The sequence below is a fragment of the Pteropus medius genome, unplaced genomic scaffold (assembly GCF_902729225.1).
Source record: "Pteropus medius unplaced genomic scaffold, Ma_sr-lr_union100, whole genome shotgun sequence".
NCBI classification, from domain to species: domain Eukaryota; kingdom Metazoa; phylum Chordata; class Mammalia; order Chiroptera; family Pteropodidae; genus Pteropus; species Pteropus medius.
The window spans coordinates 329,953-357,161 of NW_024346824.1; the positions used below are offsets into that span (position 1 = coordinate 329,953).

The 27,209-nt window shown below is 40.2% G+C and overlaps 2 protein-coding genes across 7 annotated transcripts in view; one reads left to right on the forward strand and one right to left on the reverse strand.

Moving 5' to 3' along the window:
- On the forward strand, positions 1-22,704 carry CAP1 (cyclase associated actin cytoskeleton regulatory protein 1). Of its 6 annotated transcripts, none has more exons than XM_039876645.1 (14): positions 36-143; positions 5,797-5,931; positions 11,278-11,399; positions 12,000-12,100; positions 13,607-13,684; positions 15,464-15,607; positions 15,709-15,794; positions 17,096-17,201; positions 18,372-18,549; positions 19,817-20,001; positions 20,184-20,307; positions 20,445-20,527; positions 20,855-20,998; positions 21,601-22,704. In XM_039876645.1, the coding sequence occupies exons 3-14, from the start codon at positions 11,288-11,290 to the stop codon at positions 21,682-21,684; spliced, it is 1,425 nt and encodes a 474-aa protein (XP_039732579.1). In that variant the 5' UTR covers positions 36-143; positions 5,797-5,931; positions 11,278-11,287; the 3' UTR covers positions 21,685-22,704. The 6 variants fall into 6 exon arrangements, with proteins under 6 accessions (XP_039732577.1, XP_039732576.1, XP_039732579.1 ...); XM_039876644.1 differs by having other exon boundaries at positions 48-161; XM_039876643.1 differs by lacking the exon at positions 5,797-5,931 and having other exon boundaries at positions 1-143.
- PPT1 (palmitoyl-protein thioesterase 1) overlaps positions 22,702-27,209 on the reverse strand; it is a 22,346-nt gene continuing 17,838 nt past the window's right edge. Inside the window, exons 7-9 of the mRNA XM_039876648.1 lie at positions 26,880-26,978; positions 25,477-25,548; positions 22,702-24,196 (exon numbers count right to left, since the gene is read on the reverse strand). Coding sequence (XP_039732582.1) covers positions 24,074-24,196; positions 25,477-25,548; positions 26,880-26,978 — 294 coding nt within the window. The 3' untranslated portion in view covers positions 22,702-24,073. The remainder of the gene's footprint in view (positions 24,197-25,476; positions 25,549-26,879; positions 26,979-27,209) is intronic.

A 27,209-nucleotide genomic window follows, 5' to 3' on the forward strand; every position in this document is an offset into this window, starting at 1 on the left:
CCCGCCCTCTTCTAGCCTGAGGACTCGGCTGGCCGTTCATTTCCGGCGGGGGGCCGCGCCCAGTGAGGGCCCGGAAGTGGGTCGCGCGAAGATTGCTGGGCTGTTCTTGCCGGAAGTGGAGAGCGGCTGTTCGCAGTCCGGAGGTGAGGCAGAACTCCGAGGTGAGGGTACGCGGCTGGGTAGAGATTGGGGTCCCCTCCGCGGCCCACTGGCCCCTGGCGTTGTTAATGGCCTTTCTGGTCTGTGCGCGCGTAGTGAATCTTGCTGAGGGGGCAGGAGCGGAGGCCCTCAGGCCCACCTGGGATCTTGGGCGCGGTCTCTTGAGGTGGGGCCGGGGTGACCAACTGAGCCGGGCTCTCTTGAGGAGGCCCCTCCACTGGATTTCGCAGTCCTGGTTATCTGCCTCAGTGGAGACCTGATTCTTAAGGTGCCCCGATTGAAAGGTCCCTCCAAGATCTTAGTCTTCCCAATCTTCATCTCGTTCCCATGCACAGATGGGTAAATTGATCCCCGAAGAGAAGAAGCTGGTCTAAGATCGTATAGCGAGTGAAGGAAAGAGTCGGAGTCATGACTTCAACTCCTTAGATTACCAGCCCCAGATCCTTCCCCCATTCATTTCCTGGGAACCTCTCTTTGCCTTGGAGTGGTCTTCCAGTAGGTGCCCTCTCTTGGGCAGCAAGTTAAAGGTCACCCACTGCTTAGAACTTTTTTTTTTGTAATGCACCCTGTTTGCAATGCCTGGGAGTTTTTAAAAAGAGAGGGACAGGTCCTTGTATTTGCATTCAGATAGCCTCTGCTTCGTCCTGGTCTATTGCTTTTATTCCGAAGAGCCAAGTTAACTTTATTGAAGGTTTTTGCATACTTCTGGACCTGAAATCAGATGGCTCGGGTTTGGTCTGTCTCCATCGCTAAGTTATCTGTAGCCATAGTTGCTTTATGTAACTCTGAGCCTCATTTTGCTCGTGTTGTAACTAGAGAGCTCTACTTGCCCCACAGAATTAAATTCGGTACAATTTCTGTTTATTCTGTCTCAGGCACTCTGCCGCATCCAGGGAATGCAGTTTTGAAACAAAACCAGCTAGATCCTGTCTTCATGGAGCTAACCGTTTGCAAGGACATTTAAGAAGTTATTATAAATGTGATGAGTGTTAGGAAAGAACAACAGGGTGCTATGGAAGTGTATAACAAGGGGCTCAGGAAAATCCCTTCTGCAGAAGCAAAGTTTGAGAGGAATTTTGAAGGATAAATAGGAATAAGCTCGATGAAGAGAGGATGACAACTTTTTAAGGTAGAGGTTATTATCAGAGCTATCAGTTGGAGTTCTTTGTAGGGATCCCTGTTCAAGTGAAAAACAGGGCAGCCCAGCACATTCATCATTCACCAATTATTTCTTGAGCCCTTAATATTTGTGAGGCACATATTAAATGAGTGGCTAAGAATACAGTTTTCATAGAATGGAAGAAGAGGGGCCAGACAAGTAAAGCAGGGGCGGCTTACAATGTTTTAGTGTACTGTGTGAGCACACGACTATATGACTAGAGGAGAAATACCTATGTCAGGTTTTCAGGTTATGAGGAGGAAATGGGAGGCCAAATTTTGCAGGATATATGGTGTAAGGACATGGAGATCTGGACATGTGAAAGGTCACGACTGGTTCACTGTGACTGGAATTCTAGTAATGGAGAAGTGGAGGAAATGGAAAGTGGTGGGGGTCAAATATGAAGCACCTTTTAAACCATGCTAAGGAGTTTGGGATCCTATCCTGAAAGCTATGGGGAGGCTTTGAAAGGTTTTGTGTAGGAAACATAATGTGGTCAGATTTGTTTTAGAAAGTTCAGTCTGTCCAGAGGAAAGGGACATAATGAGGAAATAGACTAGTGTTTGGAAGCTGTTGTCATAATCATGGCTTGAAGTAAGACAATGACAGTGGTAAAGAGGAGGAATCAGATTTGAGCAATATTAAAAAGATGGAATTCAAACTGGAGGCTTGTTGCTTATGGGAATGGAGAGGTAGGAATAGTCTAGGATGATTACCTGTTTCTCTGGCTTAGGGAACTGGGCGGTACCATTCACCAAGATAGGTAATGTGAGAGCGAAGGGTGATTTGAGGAGGTGGCACGGAAAGAAAATGAATTTTGGACATAAAGACCCAAAAAAAGGTAGATGGTAGCCAGGTTACAAAGGGCTTTTGATGCCTTGTTCTAATGCATTTGGATTTTATTCTGTGGTTGGCAATTTGCTTGTTGTTTGAGTTATTGCAGTCCAGCAGAAAGAAATTTCTGTAGAAATTTCCTGTCTTTTTCTTCCCCAGAAATACTTTTTCAATCAGTTGGACGTAATTTATGTCTCAGAGGAGTTTAAATAAAATGGTTGCAGTGAAAGTATTGAACTTTGTCAAAATACAACTTATCATGCAAATAGAGTGATAGTATTAAGATTCAGAGTAGGTATATTTTTGCCTTGAGGAGGTTAGCTGTTTAATTTGTAAAATGTTTCCAACCTGAGGGGTGATCTTTTTCCTCACCTCCTTTTTTGGTTATACATACATTTGTTTAGTTGCAATTATTTTTTAACCAGGGGCTAAGCTTTTAAAAAGTGACTCAGTTTTATGTGAAGCATTATGAGTCAAAGATTCATTTTACTTAAACAAGCAAATGCATAGTATCATTGGAAGTTGAACCCTCTGGTTTGAAATTTAAACCTGAGATTTGAAATCTAAGGATCCTCAAGCCATATTTTATCCAGTCCTAGTGATTATTCCTTTGAGTTACCATCAGTTTCTTTTTTTACTTTCTACTAAGCTGGCTTTCATGCCTATAGTTCAACTTATCTACCACAACCAGAGTAATCTTTTAAAAAGAAGTATTTTCGTCTCATTACCCGTCACTGGCTTCATATTCCCAAAGAATCAAGTCTAAACTCCATTGTTTGATTTACAGAATTCTCCACAATGTGATCCTTATCCTAATTAGTTTTCATTGGATGGTGCAGATTGACATTTCGATTTACAAAGTCCTAAACTACTACATTAGCATTTTATTTGTTAATACTCCTGCACTTCCCTTTTGCTCTTTATTATGATAGAAAAGGGTTTCTCAACTTTGACACAGTTGACATTTTGGGTGGGATAATTCTTTGCTGTGGGGTTGTCCTGTGCATTGTAGGATTTTAGCAGTATCCCTGGCCTCTGCCCATTAGAGGCCAGTAACATTCCCTCAGTGTGACAACCAAAAATGTCTACAGACATTGCCATATATTTTCTGAAGGACAGAATTGTCTCTGATTGAGAACCACTGCTTTAGAAAGTATCATAACTAAGATTGTGCAGTGAGTGTCTTTTCTCCAACTAAATTCTCTGAGGTCAGGCCCTGTGGCCATGCTTAGCATAGTGTATGGCACATGAGAAGAACTGGGTACCCTGCAATGAATGAAGCATGTGTTTCATTGAGACATCAAAAAATATTGTTTATTCAAGGAATTCCTGGGTGGTCTTAAAGGACTTGCCTTTTTCTTTTTTTCCTCAGAGGCTGTGATGTTAATAGAGAAATGCTGCTGAGTAGGCACTCAAGAGAGTTTTGTGTTGGTTGACAGTGCAAGTCAGCAGATTTATATATCTCCTACATTGGGGATAATAAATTCCTGTGTTGTTAATGTTGCCTGCATTTAGACAGCTTGGTTTAGTGGACAGGGATTAGCCTTTATTTTAAATTGCATATAGTTTATGATGTTGAGACTCAATGTTTATTTTGATTAAATTATTATAGAATTATCATCTTTAAATTAATGTATCTACAGCATCCATCATGAAACTATTTCTTTTTCTGTTTTTGAAACTTTATATACCATTATGTAAACTCCATAAAAAGAATCATAGCTCTAAAAGTATTTCTCAGCTACAGTGCAGCTTTGTTTGCCTTGTATTACCAAACCTGTTGTGTCAAAGTTTTCCATCTGACTGGAAAACTTTATTGAAGTTATAGTTGAAATGTTTCATGGAAGGAGTGAGCTTGCTTTTTGGTTTGTTTTTGTTTTTTTCCTCCAGAGGTCGGGAAAAAATCCTATACTTAAGTTAATTATAGATTTACAATCAGAGGTCTTTTCATATATCTAGTTGTAGCTGAATCATGGCTAGGGACAAACGGCATCCTTGAATCTATGTTTACACATGAGAATGGGAAATGCTGTTCTGTTTAAAGCAACTGCCCAGCTGAAATCAGTCAATGCTGTTTTTCCTTATATAGTGTCAAAGATGCCTGCTGAATGTTGTTAGGAAGTTAGTCTTCATAATATTCCTTGAATGTAAGAGAGAGGAACCCATGGCCACGCAGTTATCTGTTTGCCCCAAAGCATTGAAACAGCTATTTCCCAAGTCTGACTTCAGCTTGTACACTGTTATCACCTTTACTCACTCCTGGAGTTTCAGAGGACCATGTTTAAGGAAGGAGACAAATGCTAATATTGAGTTGGATTCTTTCCCTCCCTAGAAGATAGGCTTTTCTTTCTCTTTTCATCTAAACCTCAGGTGGCAGTGACTCAGGCACTAAATGTCATTGGTTTCATCAGCGAAACCAAATGCTTGGGGAAGAACAGTAGCTCCTGATTTGGGTTAGATTTAGATGGCATCTTTGCTGGGTCAAAGTAGTGTGTTCTTTGGTTTCTGGATTAAAACAGCCAACTTGTAAGTATCTCCTATTATCATATCTTACTTAGTCTTGCTTTGTGACATGTTAGAGCCTGGTGATGAGAACTATATTGTTAGGAATGTAACTAATTAACACCTTATAGCTCAGTGGTAATTTAAGAGAGATATCCAAGGGGAGCTGTTTGTTTTCAGTATAAAGAAGTTATACAATTTTGTTAAAGAAAATTCGGAAAATATAGAGGGAAAACCCCATTACTCTGTGACAAATATTTTAAATTTTGTGTTTTCGTCAAGTCTTTTTCCTCAGTTACATTTAGCTATTCCTTTATAACCAGAAGTCTAAGCTAACATTGCAGTGAACACCTTCTACCTCTCACTTTTCCCACGTTAGGATTACTTTCTTAGGATAACATCTCAGGAAGAGAATTACAAAGTCAAGGCCAAGAGAAGCATTTTGAAGCAGATCAGTTGGGCTACCATAGTATATAGGCTAACTTGTATAGTTCTTTCCTTTCAATTTTACTTAAGGGTATGACTTAGAGAAACAAATTCAAGTAAAATTCATACCACTGGCTTAATTGCCTGGTGAGATGAGCTATGAGCTGCAGGAGTAACCTGGTTCCATTTACTTCTGAACGACTTCTTTGAATAGGCAGAAGAATTGGGTTGTTTGAATTGTTAGAATAATGAGAGTATGAAGCAGCTGTGACAGGAATCACTAGCATTTCAGATTTTTCTTGGTTTCAGACCACAAAAGAAATTGCTGGAGAATCAAGCTCCTAGTTTCTTTTTGCTCTGCATGATTGTTCTCCCAGAGCCTTTCCATTCTCATGACTTCATGACATTTCTTTCCCAGTGACTTGCAAACATTTATCTCTAGCCTTGATCCTTCCCTAAGCTTTATTTCTAACTATTGGAAATAATTGGAAGCTTCATTGTCTCTTCACTCTCCTCATATCCAAACTGACCTCATCTTCTTACCCTAACTTGAACATTGCATAACATGCTTCTGCCTGTAGTGTCATCAGTCTCTTTGGCCACTGGATTTGCAACTCTGGAGTCCCTTCTGTAAATGCTACTGTACCTCAATAGTCAGTACCACAGTTAGTACTTATCCTGTGTTTAATACAAACTTGTTTTGTGTGACCTCCAAGGGCAGAACCAGGATCAGTGGGTGGAAGTTGCAGGGACGCTGATTTTACGTCCATATAAGGAAGAACTTTTAAATACTTTGAGCTGTCTGAATGGAATGGGCTGCCTCCAGAAGTCTCGTGTTCTCCACACTGAAGGTATTTGAACAGAGGCTACCTGACTAATTGCTGAGAATGTTGAAAGGACTGTTCTGGTATCAGATGATGTTTATACAAGATGATTTCTACACTCCCTCCTTATCCTAAGAGTCAGTGATTCAGTGGAAGGTAGCCTTGTTTCTCCTGCTAGACTCCCTTAGGGCAGAAAAACTATTTTATCATTCTTTTATATTTCCACAGCACTTAATTCAGGTGCTGGATATTTCCACAGCACTTAATTCAGGTGCTGGTCACTTAGTGCCTAAAACTGATTTTTGTAGGTTAATTGATTCTTTTAATTTAGTTTCTCAATCTGGTTAGACACTAGATGTTGTGGATTTTTTCCTTTGAAATATAAAAAATACTTTTTACAGTAGTCTTCATATTTTACAGCTAGATGAACAACAGCTTTCAACCTAACCTAGACCCTAGTATCTTTCTATTTCAACCTAACCTAGATCCTAGTATCTTTCTTTTTACAAATGCTATTCTGTTTATCAGACAGTACTTGTAAAAATTTTGATTTCATCATATTCCTTCACTCAAACCCTTGAATGCCTTCACATTTATCATAGCATCAAATGCAAATATGCTTGGCTTTCAGTGCCCTCCATAACCTAGCCTGGCTTATCCAGCCTTGTTTCCTGTCATACTGCATACTGCATGCTCTATGTGGGCTAACCTACTCATACTTTGTGTATATAGCCTCTTTGGTTTCCCCTCTTTGCTTCTGATAGCTCTGGAATGTCTTCCCTTTTTTCTTTTACTTTTTCCATCAAGATGCCTCTCTTCCCTCCTGAAACCAGACCACCTCCAGTCCTCATTGATTTCTTCTAAACTCTCAGAACACATAGTCATTTATACTGTATAACTCAGAACCATACAATATTCTGCAAAGAAAAGACTTTAGTATAAAGGCTGATACTTTTAACTTACCCTGATCCAAGTGAAGTTATATCATCTCTAACATAACTTTAAAAAAATTAATTTTCCATATTTATTCCATTGACATTTCATCTGTGTTGGCCTTCCCAATAAGAATGAAAGCTTTTGGAGGGCAGGGACCAGGCGTCTTCTATATCTTCAGTAGTCACTGCAGTGCTTAGCACTTTCATTTTATGAGCATCTTCTGTGTGCCAGGTTGTCTAGGTGCTGCAATTTGATGGGGCTGGAGGCAGGAGAGGAGAATGGATAAATTTTCATCCTTCTAGGGTGGGAGGGAGGGTCTATATTCTAGCATACAGTGTGCAGTGGTAACATTTTACATTTGAACTGTATTTTAAGTCTCCCAAAGTGACTACTCATCTATAAAATGTACTCCTTTGATCCTTATATCTCTACGTGCTAGATGAGGATCCATTAAATGACTGCCCTAAAGTTATACAGTAAATATGTGGCAGAGTTGGGACTCAAACCTTAATCTCCTGAATCCTAATTTTATTTAGATTTGTGTAATTAGGACCACCTCTCTTTCTGAAGCTTTATAATGAATGCTTAAATAGTTGGGAATCTGTATGTTCATTTATGGACGTTTACACATAGTTCTTGGCTCTTGTTATCAGAAATAGCAAAGAACAAGATTAGGCAGCATTTTCCACTCTGGCATTTCTGTACTTGAAGAAAACCCTTGTTTTAAACATTTGCCTTCTAAACATGTGTCATCTAGCCTGAATGTGAAAAAATATTGGCCTCCATGAAGAAAATTGAGAGCTGCTAATAATAATGTTGCTAAAGACACCATAAAGAGGCTTTGAATCCACAGTGCTGTGCTCAGCAAACACTGAGTGCTGTATGCTCTGATGAACCACATAGTCACTTAATCGCTTGAAAGACATGTGGAGTGGTAGGAAGAGCCTCAGACTAGGATTCAGAAAATTTGTGCTCCAGGCCTAGGGTCTCTACCTGCTGGCTATTTGATATCTGGCAAGCTTTTTAAACTTTCTGTCGACTTTTTCATTCTAAAAATGGAGTTTAGTGTCTTCATAACATAACTCACAGAAGTTTTTTAAGTCTCAAAAGGAGCAATAGATTGGTGCTGTAAAGCACTTAAAGCTAAAAAGGAGTATTATTTTAAATTAATGTTATATAATCTAATAAACAAGTTTATTTTATTTTCCTTATGGTACTTGGTTTAAAGATCTCTATGTCAGTGTGATTTGTGCCCAAGAAAGCAGCATTTATTTGAAAAATGGAAGTGTTTGTAAGATCCTGCAAATAGACAAGCAAAAAAGAAAGAAGTAGAAAAATACACTTCTCCCCAGATTCATCAGAGAGAGGAGATATCCAGGCTTGTGTTGAGGGGAGAGAGGGCCTTATTATTTTTTTTCAGGAATTCTTACCAACCTACTGTATTTATAGTGCCTACTACATTTATAGTCCTGAAATTACAAAGATACAGTCCCTGCCCTAGGGTGGCTAATTGCCTGTTGACTATTAAGTAAATGATTTAAAATCATAAATGTGTGGTAGAGGAAAGTGCATGACATTGTGGGAGCACATACTGGACATGCTTCTTGGGGAGTGATTCCTTAGCTGAGACTTAATGGAGAAGGGGGCAGATTGAGAAGGACAAGCATACCAAACTGGAAATGCTTTCTGGAGCAGGCAGTATTTTAGTTGAGTCTTAAAAGGCATCAGGAGTTCTAAGATGGGACAGATTTGGGAAGAGAAAGCAACCAACCAAAGAGGATAGCATTGTAAAGGCTCAGAAGTGAGAAAAAGCATGATTGTTTCTGGAATGTGCACATAGTCCTGGATTGCTATAGTGTGCTGAGGAAAGGTGTGGCAAGAGATAAAACTGGGGGAGTGTTGAGAGATAAAGCAGGACCAGTTCCAGCCCTTTGGATTTTGTACTATTGTCTGCTTTACATGAGGATGAGGCTCAGGAAGTTTGTTAACACTCATAGTCACAGAGCTAAGGAATGCTATTGTTCAAACCTCCAATCTGTCAGACTTCTATGAAGACCATGCTGTTAACCTAGCAGTTACCAGGTTACTATCTTGGTCAGTCAGGTGATTGATGGTAATACTGGATTACTGAGGTGGTGGAGTGGGAAGATGATGAGTTCTGTTTTGGATATTTCAGTTTGAGTTGCCTTTGAGACATCCAGGTAGACATGGCTAGGTGGAAGCTAGATCTAAAATCCAGAATCCCAGAATGGCCTGAACTGGATGTACTGCTTTGGGAGTTGTTAGTCTGTAGTGGTTGTGGTGGTACCACTGGCTGGATGGTACTGTGATATAGTAGTGGAAGGCTTGAGAGTGGACATGACCACCTAAAGAATGTGAATATGTGTGCATAGACAATGAGACAAGGTGTGGCTTTTGGTGTCTTCAATTCTGGACATTCTTTTGCTTAACATCTCACATTTCATCCCACCACCACTGACAACAACAACAACAAACAACTAGCTACTGTTCTATATTTGGTTAATGGTAGAATGAGGTTAGCTATAAATCATAGCTGTGATGTCCCTTTTCATTCTGCTTAAGTTAGACAGCAGAACTATAGCTTTTGTTTAGCAGTGAAAGCTTACAAGTGAAATAGAAAAAAGGAACCAAATCCCATGAAACTGTATTAAGATGTTAAGATTGGTAAGTGTTCACCAACCCCAGCAATCTTTTGAGATACTTGTACTGTGTTTCCACGTTAACACTGGTCTCAACCTGTAGCACTCATTTTGTATGAAGGAACATGTTTTATAACAGAACTGGTGGTATCTATTAATGGAAGATAGCTTGGGAACTTATTGCATTTGCTGCCTTTTCCCCTGGGATTTATTGAGTGTGGTGAATTATATGTGAGTTTGTCCCTGGACAGTACCCAGAATGGGCAGTAATTCAGCGACTCGGGTGATGGTAGCATAACATAAGGGAGAATATATTGGCTGTTTCTAGTCTGCCTTATTTGTGAGTAGAGCAGAGACTTAGAGGCTGCTGCTACGTCTTCAGGCCAAGGTTTTCTTAGTTTACATTCTCCTTTTTTCCTTTGATTCTCTTTTAAATAACATTCTCTGGCAAGTCACTGGGCCCAGAGAGACAAGAGCCCATACACCGAAAAGAATGGACAGGGATCCTTTATCTTGTGAGCTGCTTATCTCTTCCACAGGGACAACAATGTGTTGAGTTGAGATATGCTGGCATGATGTCATCTTTGCAATGGTCATTTTAAGCAGGTTCAAGGGAGTTGAGTTCATTCTCCTTCAGTTACCTGAACTAATTAATGCTTTGAAATGGTATCTCTCCCAAGTCAAGGCTTTGATTGAAATTTCACTGATTTTTATGAGCTCACTTATGGTCTCAAGCATTTTAAATAGCTATATATCGATAACATTTAATACTTATTTATGTGTATAGAATGGGCAGCTTTCAGAACACTTGTCCCTTTGGAGTTTTGGGATGCTATATTTCAGGTTAACTTCATATATATATATTTACTTATTTAAATTTTTAAAAAATTTTTTGATTACAATTGACATTCAGCTTCATAAGTATTTATTGAATGTCTTCTACCTGTCAGGTAGTGGTCTAGATGGTAGGGTATAATAGGGAACAAAGCAGAGAAGGTCACTGCTCTGGTGAAGCTTACTTTCTTTAGGGTATTAGACACTGAATGAAGCTAGTTCAGATAAATTAGTGAAAGATCTGTAAAAGCTCTTCTGAATGTGTCTGTTCTTCTCTACCGCATATCCAGATCCTTCTCCATCCTTATTTGAAGCCTGGCTCAAATGGCAGCTTCTCTATGCTATCCTTATCTGATCCTTCCAAGCATATGTTCTTCCCCTTTCTGAAATCCTGTATTATCCTATCTTAGATCACCTTATTTCTTTTTTTTCTATTTGTTTTATGGTTGTACATGTCAAGCCCCCTGTATCAGACTAAGATATTGAAGGCATGGCATGCTAAGTATCCTATTTATCTTGGTTTGGGCATTTATATGCAGACAGCAGAATGTTGTAGGAAAGGACACTGAACTTAAGTTTTCTATCTTAAGAGCATGATAATTAATGATCTTTCCATCCCTGAATAGCTGTTGGAAGGCACAAACTAAGATAATATATGTGACTCTACTTTGTAAATTCTAAATTACGATATTTCATGGTATTGTAAATATTCAGTATTTGAATAAGTGAACATTTGCTTTCAGTGAACACCTTCTGTTGGGTAGATCTCTTGCTTATTGAGGTCTTTATGATTTTGCAAATATGCTAGACTATTTTTCCATCTCATTTTATTATTAAATGATTCTTTCCCTCAGAATTGGCATCTCTTCACTCCCTATTGTCTTCTCTCCTTAGGTACTATGTAATATTAATACAACAAATGACATTTGATCTGTTTCAGCAGGTGGTGCATTATGGCTGACATGCAAAATCTGGTAGAAAGATTGGAGAGAGTAGTAGGCCGCCTGGAGGCAGTATCCCATGCCTCTGACATGCACTGTGGGTACGGAGACCGTGATACAAAAGGTAAGTAATATACATTGAAGACTCAGTGTCTTGGCCTGAAATTTTTCTCTCGCAGTGTATTCTCTCCTTTGGAGCCAGCTTCCCAAAACACTTAATCTAGAAAGTTCATAGCTTGTAATTCGTATTGCTGTGAACAGAGGAAGTGACTTGTGCAAGTAGGCCTGTGGTTAAGTTATTTTAATGCAAGAACTTCCTGCTTGTGTGCTATTTCCTGTTCTTTCTTTAGCAGAATGACGCCAGTACAAGTCAAATGACAAGTGATCATAAAATTTTCTGTCTTCAGATGATTGGCATATTGGTCATTTTGCATATGCACCAATCGAATGTTAGAGCTAAAAGGAACCTTGGGGGATCGTTTTGTTGATTTTCATTTTATAGATAAAGAAAATTAAGCTCAAAGAGGAAAAGGGGCTTAGTCAGGGTTATACAACCAGTTAGTGGTGGTATTGGAACTAGATCCTAGGTTTAGATTTCCTGACCCATGTTCTAGTATTCTGTTTACTGTATAGCCTTGACTCTCCACTTTATATGGAAGTGCCTTTTAACAATTAATCTTTCTGATGCACGACTGATTCTTTGTGGTGTGCCTATCTTCATCAGGAACAGTTCCTTATGTGCAAGCATTTGACTCACTGCTTGCTGGTTCCGTGGCAGAGTACCTGAAGATTAGTAAAGAGATTGGAGGAGATGTGCAGAAACATGTAAGGATGTTTTTCCCTCTTTCTCCCATTTTCTTCAAATCCTTCTTGTCCTTGGTTTAAGAGACTCTTAGCTCCTTTCCAGCTAACTCCTGCCTGGTATTGAGTCCAGGCACTGTAAATGGTTCCTTAGATTTTTCCAGGCCCCTTGCTTTTATCACATATTCTGTGTGGGCTTCTTTTATACAGATAACTTGCTTGGTGCATAAAATGTGGCTTGGTTCCTCTTTGTGGTGAGAACATGCTACCAGTCTCATCCCAGCATGTTATATAATCAAGCCCAGGGTGGCTTATTCAAAAGAGTCATTATCGTGACTTAGCATTTATAAAACTATACTTGATAGCTATTTCTTATGCTAATATGAGTTATTTTCACACTTAGCCCACAGCAAGAATATGAAGTAGGCAATGACAGGTGGTTCCACCCACCTCCCTTCAGATGTGCTGCTGCCTCTCCACCCACTTCCCTTCACGTACTGCCACCCACGTCATCACCACCACCCCACACTCATATACATATTTGGTCTCTCTCTTTGGGCAGAGTCTTCCTGCTAGTTATCGGAGTGATCCTTTGTAAACAGTAACCATGTTTAAGGATCTTGCTGACCCTTCGACAAGGGTGGTTGCCTGATCCTTAGAAGATATATTTTGAGTCTCCTAGATACCATCTGTTGGCAATAGTGTTAGCTCTCGAGTGTGGGACCGAGACTTAAATAGGAGTGTGGGGGTTTGCGTTTTTACTTTATACAGTCTAACATTTGAAAAAAATTTTTAACTTGTATCACTTTTATATTTTAAAAATATACATGCAGAAAAAATAGATTACCTTATTTGAACTTTTGTATTTTATAGCCTCATACTTCTTAAACTTTTTTGACCAGGACCTTCAGTAAGAAAATCCGTATTTATAACTGAGATAAGTTTTACAAAATAATGCTTATACTAGTTGTATTGAACTTTTTAAAAACTTTTTGTTTGGAAGTAATTTCATGCTGATGTACTGCACTCTTTTTTAATTTTCTGTTCTATTTCACTTAATAAAGTGCTGGTTATGGCTCATTAAGTTGATTTGATTAATTACCAGAGAATGGATCATGATTCAACATTTGTTTAATAGCTTTAACCTAATGAAGTGAATACCTTGAGAATTTTAGGCATAAATTTAGGCCTTTGTCTTTTTTCCTATCTTTATTTTTTTGAGAAAAGAGGTTTTCCTTGGTGATGAGGGGCAGGAGTACACTTTATATCCATTGCATGTGCAATTGCTAACTTGACCTCATCTAAGGCTTGCTCTGATTAACCTCATTTCCTAGATACGTATCCCTGATCAGTTCCAGCAGGAACAGTGGTCTCTGTAATGCTACGATCAGTCCTTAGACTCTGGAATGCCTGGGGAAAGTGTGTGGGTTGCTACCACTTGGTTATTTGCTACCACTAGGTTATTCTTTTCAAGACCTCTCCAGTTGTAATGTGTCATCATCGATAGCTGATTCTTTTTCTTTCCGGCAGGCGGAGATGGTCTACAAAGGTCTAAAGTTGGAGCAAGCTCTCTTGGTTACAGCCTCTCAGTGCCAGCAGCCAGCAGCTGTAAGTTCACTACTGGTTGATTTTGTTTTGGTTTGATGCTCAGGACAAGTTGGGAGGTTTCTGCTAAGCTATCACAGTGTGCTAAAATCGACCTACCAGGCTCATGTACAGTCACACCAAGTTCCAGAAGTAGAGTCAGACTTAAAGTGCCATAGGAATATGCCATTGAGTATTTATTGGGCTCTACTGGCCTTTCTTCTGTCATTTTACTTAGGACTGTCATTACTTGTGAGACTTTGCTGCTTCTCTTAATAGAGAAATTGGAGGCTAAATTTGTCACATTGTCCCCTAAGCCCTTTGGGTCACAGAGTGGTTCTTTTGCTTCACTGTGAGTAGGCTTTAACCATGCTGCTGTGGAGATCCTAAAACTTCTAAAGTACTGCTTCTCCCTTCATCCTTCAGTGGTTGAACAAATCTCCCTTAACTCTACCTCAGAATTTTATGCTGCCAGGGTGTGAAATGAACTAGAGAAAATTTAGATTTTTTTCCCCGAGCCCAAGATTTTAGTTTTGTTTCTTTTTTTTGCATTTGGCTTCCCTAGGCAGAAGGGTAATAATAAGATGAGTCTTCCTGCTAATGCTGTATTAAAACCTTTGGACTCTAAGCATGCCTAAATAATGTAAAAATAGTATAAGATGATGTTAAATATATTAGACATCAATTCTTAATCTGTCTTGAATGGTTAAAGCATTTCTTCTAAACCTTTTCCCCAAAACAAATCAAACACCTAAGACACTATTATATTTCCCTTGCTTTAGTCTAGGGATTGGCAAACTATAGCCTGCAAGCCAATTCTGATAGTCTGCCCGCCAAATCTGACCTGCTACCTATTTTGTAAATGAAGGGTGGGTTGGTTGGTTGGTTGGTTGGTTTTGCAGTAAAGCTATGTTCATTCTTTTAAATTTCATCTATTGTTGCTTTATGCACTACAATGGCAGAGTTAAGAAATTGCAACAGAGACTGTATGGTCTTTAGAGCCTGAAATATTTACTGTCTGGCTCTTTACAGAATGTTTGCCGATGCCTGCTTTAGACTGTTTCCATGCTAAGAGCTGAGAATTGAGATGCTCAGGAAACTGAGCTTTGGAGGAAGGATAAAAACACAGAAACAAGATCCATCCCTTTTGCTAAGCTGCCTGTGCTCAGATGCCAAGCCCCCTAATTGCATTCGATTCATCAGATCTCTATTCAGCAGCTGCTGTGTGGTTTGCAATGTGTTGAAGGTTATAAGGATTATAAAATAGGGCTAAGACAAAGCCCTTGTCTTTTAAGAATTAATGAGAAAGAAAAACATTTACTTGGGTCCATTAATAGTTTGAGCCTAGTGTGTGATAATGTGCCACAATTGGTTATGCTGACAATAAATGCTGTAGTGTGGCTGGATTTGGAGGGCTGTTCCTCATGAATTATGAAGAACATTTGGATAAATGGAAAAAGAAGAGCCCATCATGAGTAAAGGCCTAGAAATGAACTAGTATCTCCTATTAGTGGGACAGAAAAGAAACAAGTGGCTGAAATGGTAGAATTTTGTGGTATAGCTGGAGTGTGGGTCCTAATCATGAAGAACCACAAAATCCAGCCTGAGGAGTTGGAATTCTATGAGGAGAGAGATGATGAGCAGCATTTTAGCCATGTGAATCTGTATAAGATGAATACAAAGTTTATTTGGATGCTCATTGCATCCATAAAGAATTCTTGCCTTCAGGATCAGAGTTGACCAACATACAAAGCTTTTTGTGAAAAGACTCTAACTTGAATCTTTTCCTACATCTTTTTCTAGGATAAGCTTTCTGATTTGTTGGCACCCATCTCAGAGCAAATCCAAGAAGTGATAACCTTGCGGGAGAAGAACCGAGGCAGCAAGTTGTTCAATCACCTGTCAGCTGTCAGCGAAAGTATCCAGGCCCTGGGTTGGGTGGCAATGGTGAGCAGCGTATCTTCCGTGGGAGGGAAAGGATAGGATGAAAAAGGTAAGGAGATAAGGCTAGAAAGGCTCTTATTCACTGACACCTTCTCTTTCTCTAGGCTCCCAAGCCTGGTCCTTATGTGAAAGAAATGAATGATGCTGCCACATTTTATACAAACAGAGTCCTCAAGGAGTACAGAGATGTGTAAGTCCAGCCATCCCTCAAGGGGTAAAGGGCAAACCCATCTGGATACTTAAGGCTACCCTTGGCTACTGTGTTGGTTCTCTTGTCTCAGGACTGCTTTGTGGAAAGTTTGCTAGATATTGGCTCATAGAAGCTACATTTGCAAGCAGGAAGTGTTTCTGCTTCTCCTTTTTCTACAGGCTTGGTAGAGGCCCATTTAGTATTCTGATGCTTAATCTTCCAGGTTTAGGAAGTTTTGCTGGAGGTAAAATGAACTAATGCCTTTTAATTTGCCTGTTTAGACAAGAGAATTTCTAACTGGCCCTATGGCAAAAAAAGATTCAGTAAAATTTACTAGGAAATTACTTTGACTATTAATGTAGTCAGATAAAGTGAGTAGAAGGCTAACTGGGCAACGTAGGTATTAAGTAAGGAGATTCACTGTATGTCTAACAGCATATGTCCACTGATCCTAACTGAGTTCTCCATTGCTGGATTTGAGCTGGAGTGACTGTAGGTAGCTATTACTTAGCTGCACAGCTATACAAACCCTTCCTTCTATTTATGATCAGTCAGCCAACATTTGAGTAACAATTCTGTGAAGGAGTAAGCCTTAATGACCAAGCACCTCCTTGATCATTCCAGCAACCTGGAATTACGTATCACAATTTTATCACAATTTTTTTATTATACCCTACCATTATATCCCCATCACTTTACAGTTGAGGAAATTAGGTCTTATGCTAAATAATCATAAAGTCTTCCAGCTAGTATATAAGAAGAAAGGAAAGTTGAACCATACTGCATTGCTGTTTGTATTAGTTAATGTGGAGTATTTCCTCCTAAAGAGAAGCTTTTTATTTTTATTTTTTTTTGTGGGAGAGGGTATATTTTGATACAAGGCACAATGCTTTGTGGCAGTTGAGTTTCTTAGAGTCCTAGAGTTCCACATTAATGCCTGAGAGCTCATACTATGACTTCATTCACAGAATGTCTGCTTTTATCAGTTTTACATATTACATTTTGCCTAAGGTCTACTGTGAAAACTTTTTGCTACTTAAAAAAAAGTTTGAAGAATACTGCTATAAGAGAAAGAGATAAAATCTGGAGTCCCTATCCTAACAGACTTTAGTCTAATTAGGGTAATGGTATAGGTTTAAAAAACAAAGAAAAGCTCTGTGATGTTAGAAAAGCTGCCATTGAGCAGAGCCTGAGAAATACCACAGGCAGGAGGTTACGAGCTCACTGACACAAAGGGTTCTGGAATCACTGTGGTAATGTACCGTGACTGCCTGTGATGCATTCTTCTTTAATTATCCCAGGGATAAGAAGCATGTGGACTGGGTCAAAGCTTACTTGAATATATGGGCAGAGCTGCAGGCTTACATTAAGGAGTTCCATACCACCGGATTGGCCTGGAGTAAAACGGTCAGTGAACCCTCCTTCCTTTCTTTTATCCCTCTAGATCTGGGTCCACAGGTGTCTTAGACTTTGGTACTACCAGGGTCCAAGATGGAATGCTAGTCTTTTCGGTGGAAGAGGAAAAGAAAAGGGAAAAAAGAGTAAAGAAAGCAAGGGTCAGAGAAGGAATATTCATTTCTATTCTATTTCAGTAAGCATGGGTCCAGGACAGTGATTGGGCTGGAGAGGAGACAGGTGAATGTGTTATATTATCTTGGCACTCTTGAAGCTTAAAAATATAGATATGCAACCCCAAATATAAATCACCAAGCTAAATGCTACAGTAAAGATACATACTGCAGAGTATGGGAAAGAAGAGTAATTCTCACTTGGAGAGATCATAGTTTGAAGGGATATACTCTGATCTGAGACTTTTTGCAAGTTTAAGGCAGTGAGAAGTGAGAAATGGGGAATACTTGCAAATGGCATAGCTTAAACAAAGAAATACAGAATAAATGTAGAGGTTGGTCATTCCTGGCTTCAATAAGGAGATAGTCAAATTTTTAGGAGAAAGGCTGGAAAGGATGGTAAGTTGAGACTTTTGACTTTATAGTAGATGATAACAGGTATTTGAGCAAGAGAGTGATAATGATCAGAACTGTCCTTAAAAGAGTCTCAATTTATAGGTTAGGAGTAAGGGCTCACGCTCACACTGTGGAAGTGCTCATGGTGCTAGGATTTAGTACAAAAGAATTTGCAGAAATATAACCAAGATAAAAGAAAGATTTAATGAGATCGAGGGAGACGAAAGACTCAAAGAAGATCGAATAGTCAAGTGTGGATGATAATGTCTCTTCCACTGAAATAGAGACTGGTAATTGTACAGGTAGGATGGACATGTTGAGTCTGAGGTACTGGTGACACTTAAGTAGGTTTTTGGAAGTATGAGTATAAGCTGGAATTAGTTAAGAGGCCAAAGGAAAAAGATGAAGTTACAGAAGTGGAGCTGAGTTGGGTTGGATCTTTTAGAAAAGATGAGAAGGCATCAAGCCAAGTTGGGTGTGGGTAGAGAGCATTAATCACTTTGTTAAGGGCTACAGTAGGTACCCTGTGTCCCCTGGACACATGTAGGTCCTGATTGGGAATGGTAAAAAAGAGAAGAGATGGTGACTATGTTGTCTGCACTTATTGTTCCAGGGGCCTGTAGCAAAAGAACTGAGTGGATTGCCATCTGGACCTTCTGCTGGATCAGGTCCTCCTCCTCCTCCACCAGGCCCACCTCCCCCCCCAGTGCCTACCAGTTCAGGCTCAGATGACTCTGCTTCACGCTCAGCACTGTTTGCGCAGATTAATCAGGGAGAGAGCATCACACATGGTAAGCGAATACTTTGGCAAGAAGAGGTGGTATGGTAAGTTGTTTTGGCCAGACCTTACCAACTACAGACTGGACGGTCTGTAAGCCAGAACCCTGGTTTGTGTGTGGGAGAATTAATTTGAGTGTCACATTCCTTCAGTTGCCCAAAGGGACAGCAAAGTTGGCTTAAATGGAAATTGAAAATGGGTGATTATAGTTGAGGGATGCCCTCTGCTCCATAGGAAAGTGATTTAATATTAAGTGGCATATATAGAGTACCTGATTATGCCAAGGCATAGTGCTGGCAGTTTTTCCCAGAGCTTTTTCCATATTACTACATGATTTTTGGGGGGACGTCATTGTGCTGGGGGTTAACTTCCTCAGAGGATATATAATAGTCATATGGAATATTTGCATAAGAATTACCTCATGTTAGTATAGAGAAGGTAGACACCCTTATACACAGCAGATGGAAGTCTAAATTATATAGCGCTCTTTTAGGAATCTACCTATAAAAATATCTAAAAGACCAAGCTTTATAGTGTTATTTATAGTAGCTAAAAATGGTATAACAACCTAAGTATCTAACAAAAAAAATGATTAACTGTAGTATATCTTCCTGATGAAACACTATGCCATTAAATCTTTTTCTATAGTGAACCGTGCAGTGTTAAGAAAAATCAAGTATTTAAATTATAATTATAAGAAGTGGTGGAGGTAAAAAGGCCACTCTATTAGTTATATAGATTGGACCATGTTCAAGAGCAAGGAGTGGGTCAGCATGCTGAGGGTGACTAGAATCGTTTCCCTAAAAAAAAAAAAAAAAATTTTTTTAGAAACTATAGGTTAATATGAGAAAATTTTTATGATAACACTGATTTGGGAGAGCAGTAGGTTAGCTGTGGATGAGGTTTTTTTGTTTTGTTTTTTACAAATTTTCTTTACTATTACATATTTTTCTTCCTCTTACTTTAAAAACTACATACATGTTTTGTATGTATTTGGTATATGCCTTTATAGATCTTTTTCTGTGGATTTATGTACCCCTCCCCGCGCCCCCCACACACACATGCCATGTTTTATTTATTTTTTTAATGGAACTATATAAGTTAACCTCGGGATAGAAATTATAAAAGTGCTTGTGAGAGAACATCTCAAAGGTTCCGGGTTCTTGGCTTTGAATTTTTTGTTAAGGATCAGTCTAACTTATGATAGCAGAAGTTGGTTATTGCGTCAGCCCAAAGCCCTGGTATGAAGGGCTGGACCAAGGCAGCTTTTGTCCTTACAGCCCTGAAACATGTATCTGATGATATGAAGACTCACAAGAACCCTGCTCTGAAGGCTCAGAGTGGTCCAGTACGAAGTGGCCCCAAACCATTCTCTGCACCTAAACCAGGAGTCAGCCCATCCCCCAAACCAGCCATGAAGAAGGAGCCAGCTCTACTTGAACTGGAGGGCAAGAAGTGGAGAGTGGTGAGTTAATAATGCCAGGCTAGGGGAACAAAGGGTGGGGACAGAAGGGTTAAATGGAGCACGGCCGATTGAATGCAGGATTCTGGCTTAGATTGCAAGAATGAAAGTTTGGGGATCAGTCAGATTTTTGGGGTAGTGTGTGCTTCGTGATGAGATTCCTGAAAGGGGTATCTCTTTAACAGGAAAATCAGGAGAATGTTTCCAACCTGGTGATTGATGACACAGAGCTCAAACAGGTGGCTTACGTATACAAGTGTGTCAACTCAACATTGCAAATCAAGGGCAAAATTAATTCCATTACAATAGGTGAGTTCTTGTTGTCCTAGGCAGGCTCTGTCTAGCGCCTGAGAGGACTGGAACCATACCTGTTCTATTCCTAAAAATTCTCAAATATGTTACTTTCCTTTAAAAGTTATACTGTTGACCTGCTCCCTTTCTTCTAGATAACTGTAAGAAACTCGGTCTGGTGTTCGACGATGTGGTGGGCATTGTGGAGATAATCAATAGTAGGGATGTCAAAGTTCAGGTAACTTGATATCTTGGCTCCTTCCTTTGGTCCCTGAGGAATTAATTGAAAGAGACACAGCCGACCCACAGATGTTGCGGTGGTGGGAATCTGATTCTCAAAGTCTGTAAGCTGAGCTGCTTTGGATGTGGTAGGAAAGGAGTTGGCTCTTAGAGTGAGCTCTTTCCAGCACCCATCCCAGCCTGCCCCTGGTATCCAATACCTGTTGTGCACCTGTGAGCTTTTCATGCCATTGCCGAATCACATGAAACACTGAAAGCTTTTCCTGCAAATGAACTGTTGTTCTCTCTAGCTGCTGGGACTTAGTGTTCTTGGTGTTCTTTGCAGGTAATGGGTAAAGTGCCAACCATTTCCATCAACAAAACAGATGGCTGCCACGTTTACCTGAGCAAGAATTCCCTGGATTGTGAGATAGTCAGTGCCAAATCTTCTGAGATGAATGTCCTCATTCCTACAGAAGGCGGTGACTTTGTAAGTTTCTTGACCTCTTTAGTAGTCTGATCTAAAAACAGAAGGGACTGAAGACTTTCTGCTTTTAGACTAGTTGATGGGCATTCTGCATTTAGTGCGTCAAACCCAGCAATGCTCACCTCAGGCACACAGAAGCATGATGTTGTCACGAAGGAGAGCTCCAGAGGAGGGTGGTTTCTGCCTTAGGTTGAGTAGATAGATGCTCCGAGTAGTAAAAAGGAAAGGGATTAAGTCACAGCACCCTGTTGAGCTGGTGCCATGAAGCTTATACATTCTCATCTTCGCCTCATAGGCTTAACACTGTGTCCAAGACCTCTGATCAGTGAACAGTAGGGAACAAGTTCAAACCTACATCTCTCTGGTTTTGGAGCCTTTGTTCTCATTCCTGCACTGCAGTGCTTCTTCACTGTGTCAGTGGTAGGGGAAGGGAGTAGTAGATGTGGTGCTGCCAGTTACATAGCCTTACCTTTTCAGGTGGGTTCAGTTTCTTACTGTATCCTACCTGCTCTGAGTTCAGTGGAAGCAGCCATTGAAAGAAAAGTATAAGATTTAACCCCAACTTATTTCTTAGCTTAGAGTAAACCTTGTTTCTTTATTTGCAGAATGAGTTCCCCGTCCCTGAGCAGTTCAAGACCCTATGGAATGGGCAGAAGTTGGTCACCACAGTGACAGAAATTGCTGGATAAGCGAAGTGCCACTGGGTTCTTTGCCCTTTCCCTCACATCATGGGATAAATCTGTATCAAGACGGTTCTTTTCTAGATTTCCTCTACCTTTCTGCTCTTAAACTGCTTCTCTGCCTTGAGAAGCACAGCTACCTGCCTTCACTGAAAATATACCTCAGGCTGAGATTTGGGGTGGGATAGCAGGTCAGTTGATCTTCTGCAGGAAGGTGCAGCTTTTCCGTATCAGCTCAACTACATTGCCAGTCTATTCTTAAGGAACTACAGACCAGGACTGGCATGTTTTAGCTTTCAGCCTTTGGGGATTATTTGGCCAAAAGCAGTCTCCAGGAATTAACAGCTCAGAAAGTTCACACAAGTTAATCTTTTCCTAACAATGAGCATGAAGGTAGCAGAAGTTGGTGATTGCAGCTGTTTAATTTTTCAATGTTGACAAATGAGGCAAGGATTGGACTGGACCAAAGGCTGAAGCTTGGCCATGTAGCATTCCAAGCAAAATTGTTTCCTGTAAGCAATCCTTTTATTCTCCATTCCATCTTGGCTCTGCCTGAACCTGAGATAGTAGGTTCTCCTGTACCAGCTGCTGTGGCAGGGCCCTGTACCCAGGCCAGTTAAAGGAGTCTTGGACTCTTTCTGTGGGATCCTTGCCCAGTACCTTCCAGAGATGACTTAAAAAGAAAAACACCACACCATTCTTCTTGCCATGCTAGGTGCCTGTCATCCATCTTCACTGTTTCCTTTGCCCTGTCATGCTCAACAGCTTTTGGCTTCTGTCCGGGCACCTGAACAAAGGACTAACATCTCCACTGCAGACTGGTTTTAGGTCTTATGTAAGACTCTTGCACAGCATTGCTAATGTAAATTTCAGTTTTTCCCTCTAGGACACACACTTACCAAAATATGCAACTTTTTTTTGGAAGAGAGATTGTTCTGTGACTTCTACCCATTTCCTGAGGCCTGTGGAAATAAACCTTTATGTACTTAAAGTTATACAGAAAATAGAATAAAATTAATACCAAACTTGCTTAGCATTTCCCTTTAATATTTGCTGTACACAGATGTAAGAATATTGAAAAGAAAAATGACACCAAGGATAAGAGGCTACTCAAAACAACCTCATAAAATTCTTTTCACATTCACCACACTTGTCACCCTTATTTTAGTTGAAAAATAAGGCTTGAGAGAGGTGAAGGAAAAATAATAAAAGGGTAAACTTTACAGCACTAACAAGGTACTTCCCTCACGTTTAGCTAATCATTTCCCCAAACGGGCATTCTGTACAACAGTTTTCCAGAAAGTACTACCAGGTTTAAATGTGTGAGGGAGTGGGGGCCAAGATGTCCATGTTCAAATAGTTCAAATAGGAAATGGTAGGTTAAGCTTAGTTTTCTTTACCATAACAGGCATTTTCAGAGTCCTTAATATTCTAATGTGGGTTGATCTCTAAGGTATGCAACATTTCCCAAGCTTTTTGAGCAAAGAATCTTTTTTTCACAGGACACAACAGAAACAAGTTTGGAGTGTACTGGTAAATATGATTTTTTGAGATAGAATAAAGCCTGATCTCTTCACATTTTTCCTTCCATTCTCTAAAGCCAGAAACAGAATGACTCTAGAATCCAACCACTAGTCATATTAAGAGGACAGGTTAATTAAGGGTGAAATTTTCATTTCCATTTCTATATTTTTCTTCATGCCCCTCCTAAGTTAAGTAAAATATACTTCCTCCTTTAAGCAATCCAGTTGAGTCCCCTCCTTTTGTGACAGAGCAACTACTTCATCACTACCTGAGGAGACAAAAAGAGTGCTACCGAAGCAAGATGGTGGGCTAGCAGAAATAATAATTGCTAGACGTCATAAAAGGCAACGTAGTCAGAGGAGGGCAGTCTCAGATTATGCAGAAACGTTATCTAAGTAATAGTTTTCCAAGCACTGATTAAATATCCACCAGCAAAACAGCATTTTTGTGAATACCTCAGGTCTGGGTATTGGCCTTCTCTAGGCTCAAAATGTGGCTAGATTTTCCTGAGAAAGATGTTTGCCCTTCAGAGTCTAGCTAGACTCTTTAAAGACCACTTTAGTTCAGTCTCTTCTAGGCCTGGGCACAGTTCTGGCACTGACCTGCAGTAGACTGTTCTAAGACAGCTTGACCACATCAAATGATTGTAAAATAATCTCCATGGTTAACTAATTAAACTTGCATTCAACACCACATGCTGATTGGATGAGGCAAAGGATAAGATTTGGATCTTAGAGATCTTTCGGAGCAGGGCATGTTAGAGAAGGATTAGTTGCAAGCTGGATCTGAGCTCAGGTTGGGTGTGAAGGGAACAGTCGTCCACTGGTTCGGAAGTGCTGGGGGCTCCCTGAGCTCTGGTGTAAATCCAAGAGTTTCATTCAAGGAAGGGTATGATGTGGGCATAAAACCATTCTTCAGACAGTTGAAGATGGTCCCCTTCTACACCCAGGAACACTAGTTGGCCTGCATTGTCCATTTCCTTTAGCCCCAGGCGGTCCTGCAAAGAAAGGCCATAATCAGTCCAGACGCTTAATGAAAGTTTTGGAGTAAAATCTTAGTAACAATGTTAATTTGAGATAAATTCTCAAATTAACATTGAATGAAATATTCAATGTTATAAAATATGAAATATTTTCCCTAAGTATAAAAATTTAAGTATGTTGTCATAAATGCCAGAAAGGATACCTCCTTCCATTTTACCCCTAAGTACTAAAAATATATGCAGTTGAGATAATTTTATAGTGTTTTAAATTCTGCTTTCTGAAGCTTCTCGAAGCTTCTGGAGGACCACCCACAGACAAAACTGCCTCAAAATGTTCAGTGGAACAGCCAAAGGCAGGAGAACATGAGATAACTTAAAACATATCCAACCCTTAGGTTACAAACCTGGGACACTTTCATATCCTGCAATTACAAATGTCTACGTCCTGCAGAACAAGTACAGTTGGGAGGATGAGCAGTTACGGAGTGCCAGAATGTTGCTTCTGTGGCTACCATCGGTCCGAGTTTCAGGATAAGGAAGTTCTTAGTTGTAATTTCCAAAACTAGACAGTCCCTAGCTTCCCTTTCCTTTTACCTCATCCAAGCTGAGGCACCAAATGCAGGAGAAAAGCCAAGAGAGGCGGCAAATGGCTTTTTGAAGGAACTCTAGTAGAAGGCAACTGATGCAGCTGTGGCAATTGCTGCAGATACAGCGCTTCTGCATTTTGGGGAAAGTGATCTCCAATATAAAATCTTCAGAATGTGGAACAGGAGGTGGCGAAATGCTGCAACCTCTGCTTGAGAAACCACCTACTGCTAAGAAAAAAAAACTCACAGCTCTATTTCCATTCATTCTCTTGCAAGAGGAGCTCCCCTTGTCGGTGCCTAATTCAAAAACAGAACTTTCACATGTTAATGTTACTACACCCCTCTCTTCTATGTTTTCATTATGCATGAGGCCTTGGATTTGTTCCAGTCTGCACCTTAGCAAAGGAAGTCAGTTCTAAACCTTTTTATCAGAAGGAAGGAGTTAGGGATGATGTGTCCCTTGTACATACTTGAAAATCATGAGGTACAGGTCCTTTAACCTTCGAGATGTAGATTTCTGTAAACCAGCCCCTGATGGGCTGGTGCAACAGTCAGCAACCTAACAAGTCTCACCCGTAACAGACATGAGTTAGACGGCTTGTGAGCACCTACTGTTCTGGGATGTATAGGACAGGGTTTATCTCCAGAGAATCTAGCATTTCAGGAGCCAGGAGCTTAAAAGGACAACGCCTCTCCTCTCTCCGTTACCTGTGTGTATAGAGTGGTCTCCTGTAAGGGAATGGTTTCCTTGTCTTGGCCACTTCTATAAAATCCAAACCACTGCAGGAAAAGAGGAAGCAATAATCAGATTAGACACATGGCACATACTGCCAAACTAATTTAAGACTGGCTGGTAGCTAAGACTACCGACAAGCTGAACATCATCATAAAGCTGTAGCAAGGAGGAAAAATAGAGTATGTCCTGAGTCATTCTTTCTAAGGGTGTACCCTGAGGGATGAGTTAATCTTTCCAAAGAGCTTTCCAATTTCCCAGAATTTCTGCTTCCTATAATGATTGGGTACCTACCCAGTGAAATCCTTGTGTTGAACTCTAGACATACATTCAAAGACAAATATATATAGTCCCTGTTTTCAAGAAGCTCTAGTCTAATGAGGCACAGAAACAACTAATTGTTTAGCATGGGTGTCAGCACACTTTTCTGTAAAGGCCAGATACAAAATACTTTTGGCTTTAAGAGCCGCATGGTTGCAACTAGTCAACACTACCACTATAATGGAAAAGCAGCCACAGAAAATATTTTAAAAGTGAGCATGGCTGAATTCCAATAGAACTTTATTTATGAACATTGAAATCTGACTTCATATAATTTTCATATAATTTTTCATATAATTTTCACATCAGCAGATAATCTTTTTGATTTTTTTCAACCATTTAAAAATGTAAAAACCATTCTGTCCGTGGCCATATAAAAGCAAGTGGCAGGTTGGATCTGGCCAGCAGGCCATGATTTTGCTAGTCTCTGATGGTCTGACGTGACGTGATGAGTGCTCTAATAAAGGTTGATTGATTCTACAAAAGAGGGAGCAAATTCCGCTTGGAACAGGGATGGCATCCTGGATGGACGAAGTGATTTGAGTTTGGCTTTGACAGATGAATAGCTTGTCAGATGGGGAAGCTCAGGGAAGGGCATTCTAGAGACTGAAAAGCATGAACAAAGGCAAAGGAAATGTACGTGCCAAGTTTAGGGCATTTCAAATAGTACAATATGGCTTGATCAAAGGGTATGAAGTGGGTAGCGAAGGGAGATTAGGTTGGAGAGACAGCTGAAGCCAGGTCAAGACAGACCTTGAATGCCAACCTCAGGAAATTACCAACTTTTGTGGTGGTTCTGAACCTTTTGTTGGGTCATAGGTCTCTGAAAATCCGATCAAAATTATAGACCCTTCCTCAGAGAATGCAACTACACAATTTTGCATCTCATTTCAGGTGGCGGGAGGCTTACAACCCTCAGTTTATAGACCTTGGGTGAGGAACCCCTGCTCTACACAAAGGTTGATGGAAGGGACTGAAGGTTCTTCCCCTGAAAGGCAGCTGTATTTTAATGTTATTTATTCCTATGGTCTCCTGGCCTGCTTAAGCAGCGTCTCACCTCAGAATCCACAGGCTCCACAATGGAATCGTTAAGGAATTTCACCATCACAAACTTCTTCAGGGCCATCAGGTTCTTTTTGTAAGACTCATTGATACCCTAGAGGAAAGGCCAGCAGTATCTCAGGACATCACCATCATGTTCTAGCAGGAGCATTAAAGCCTTTCAGTGCTCTGGTCTCCCAGACTCTGGGCCACCATGTTTCCTCCCCAAGGTACAGGTTGCGTTTCCAGCTTCCTGGCCAGAATATACCTTGTACAGCTTTTCCTTACTGTCCTATCTGATTGACATGCCCCCACCAACCATGGCAACCACAGCGCCACCATGAAT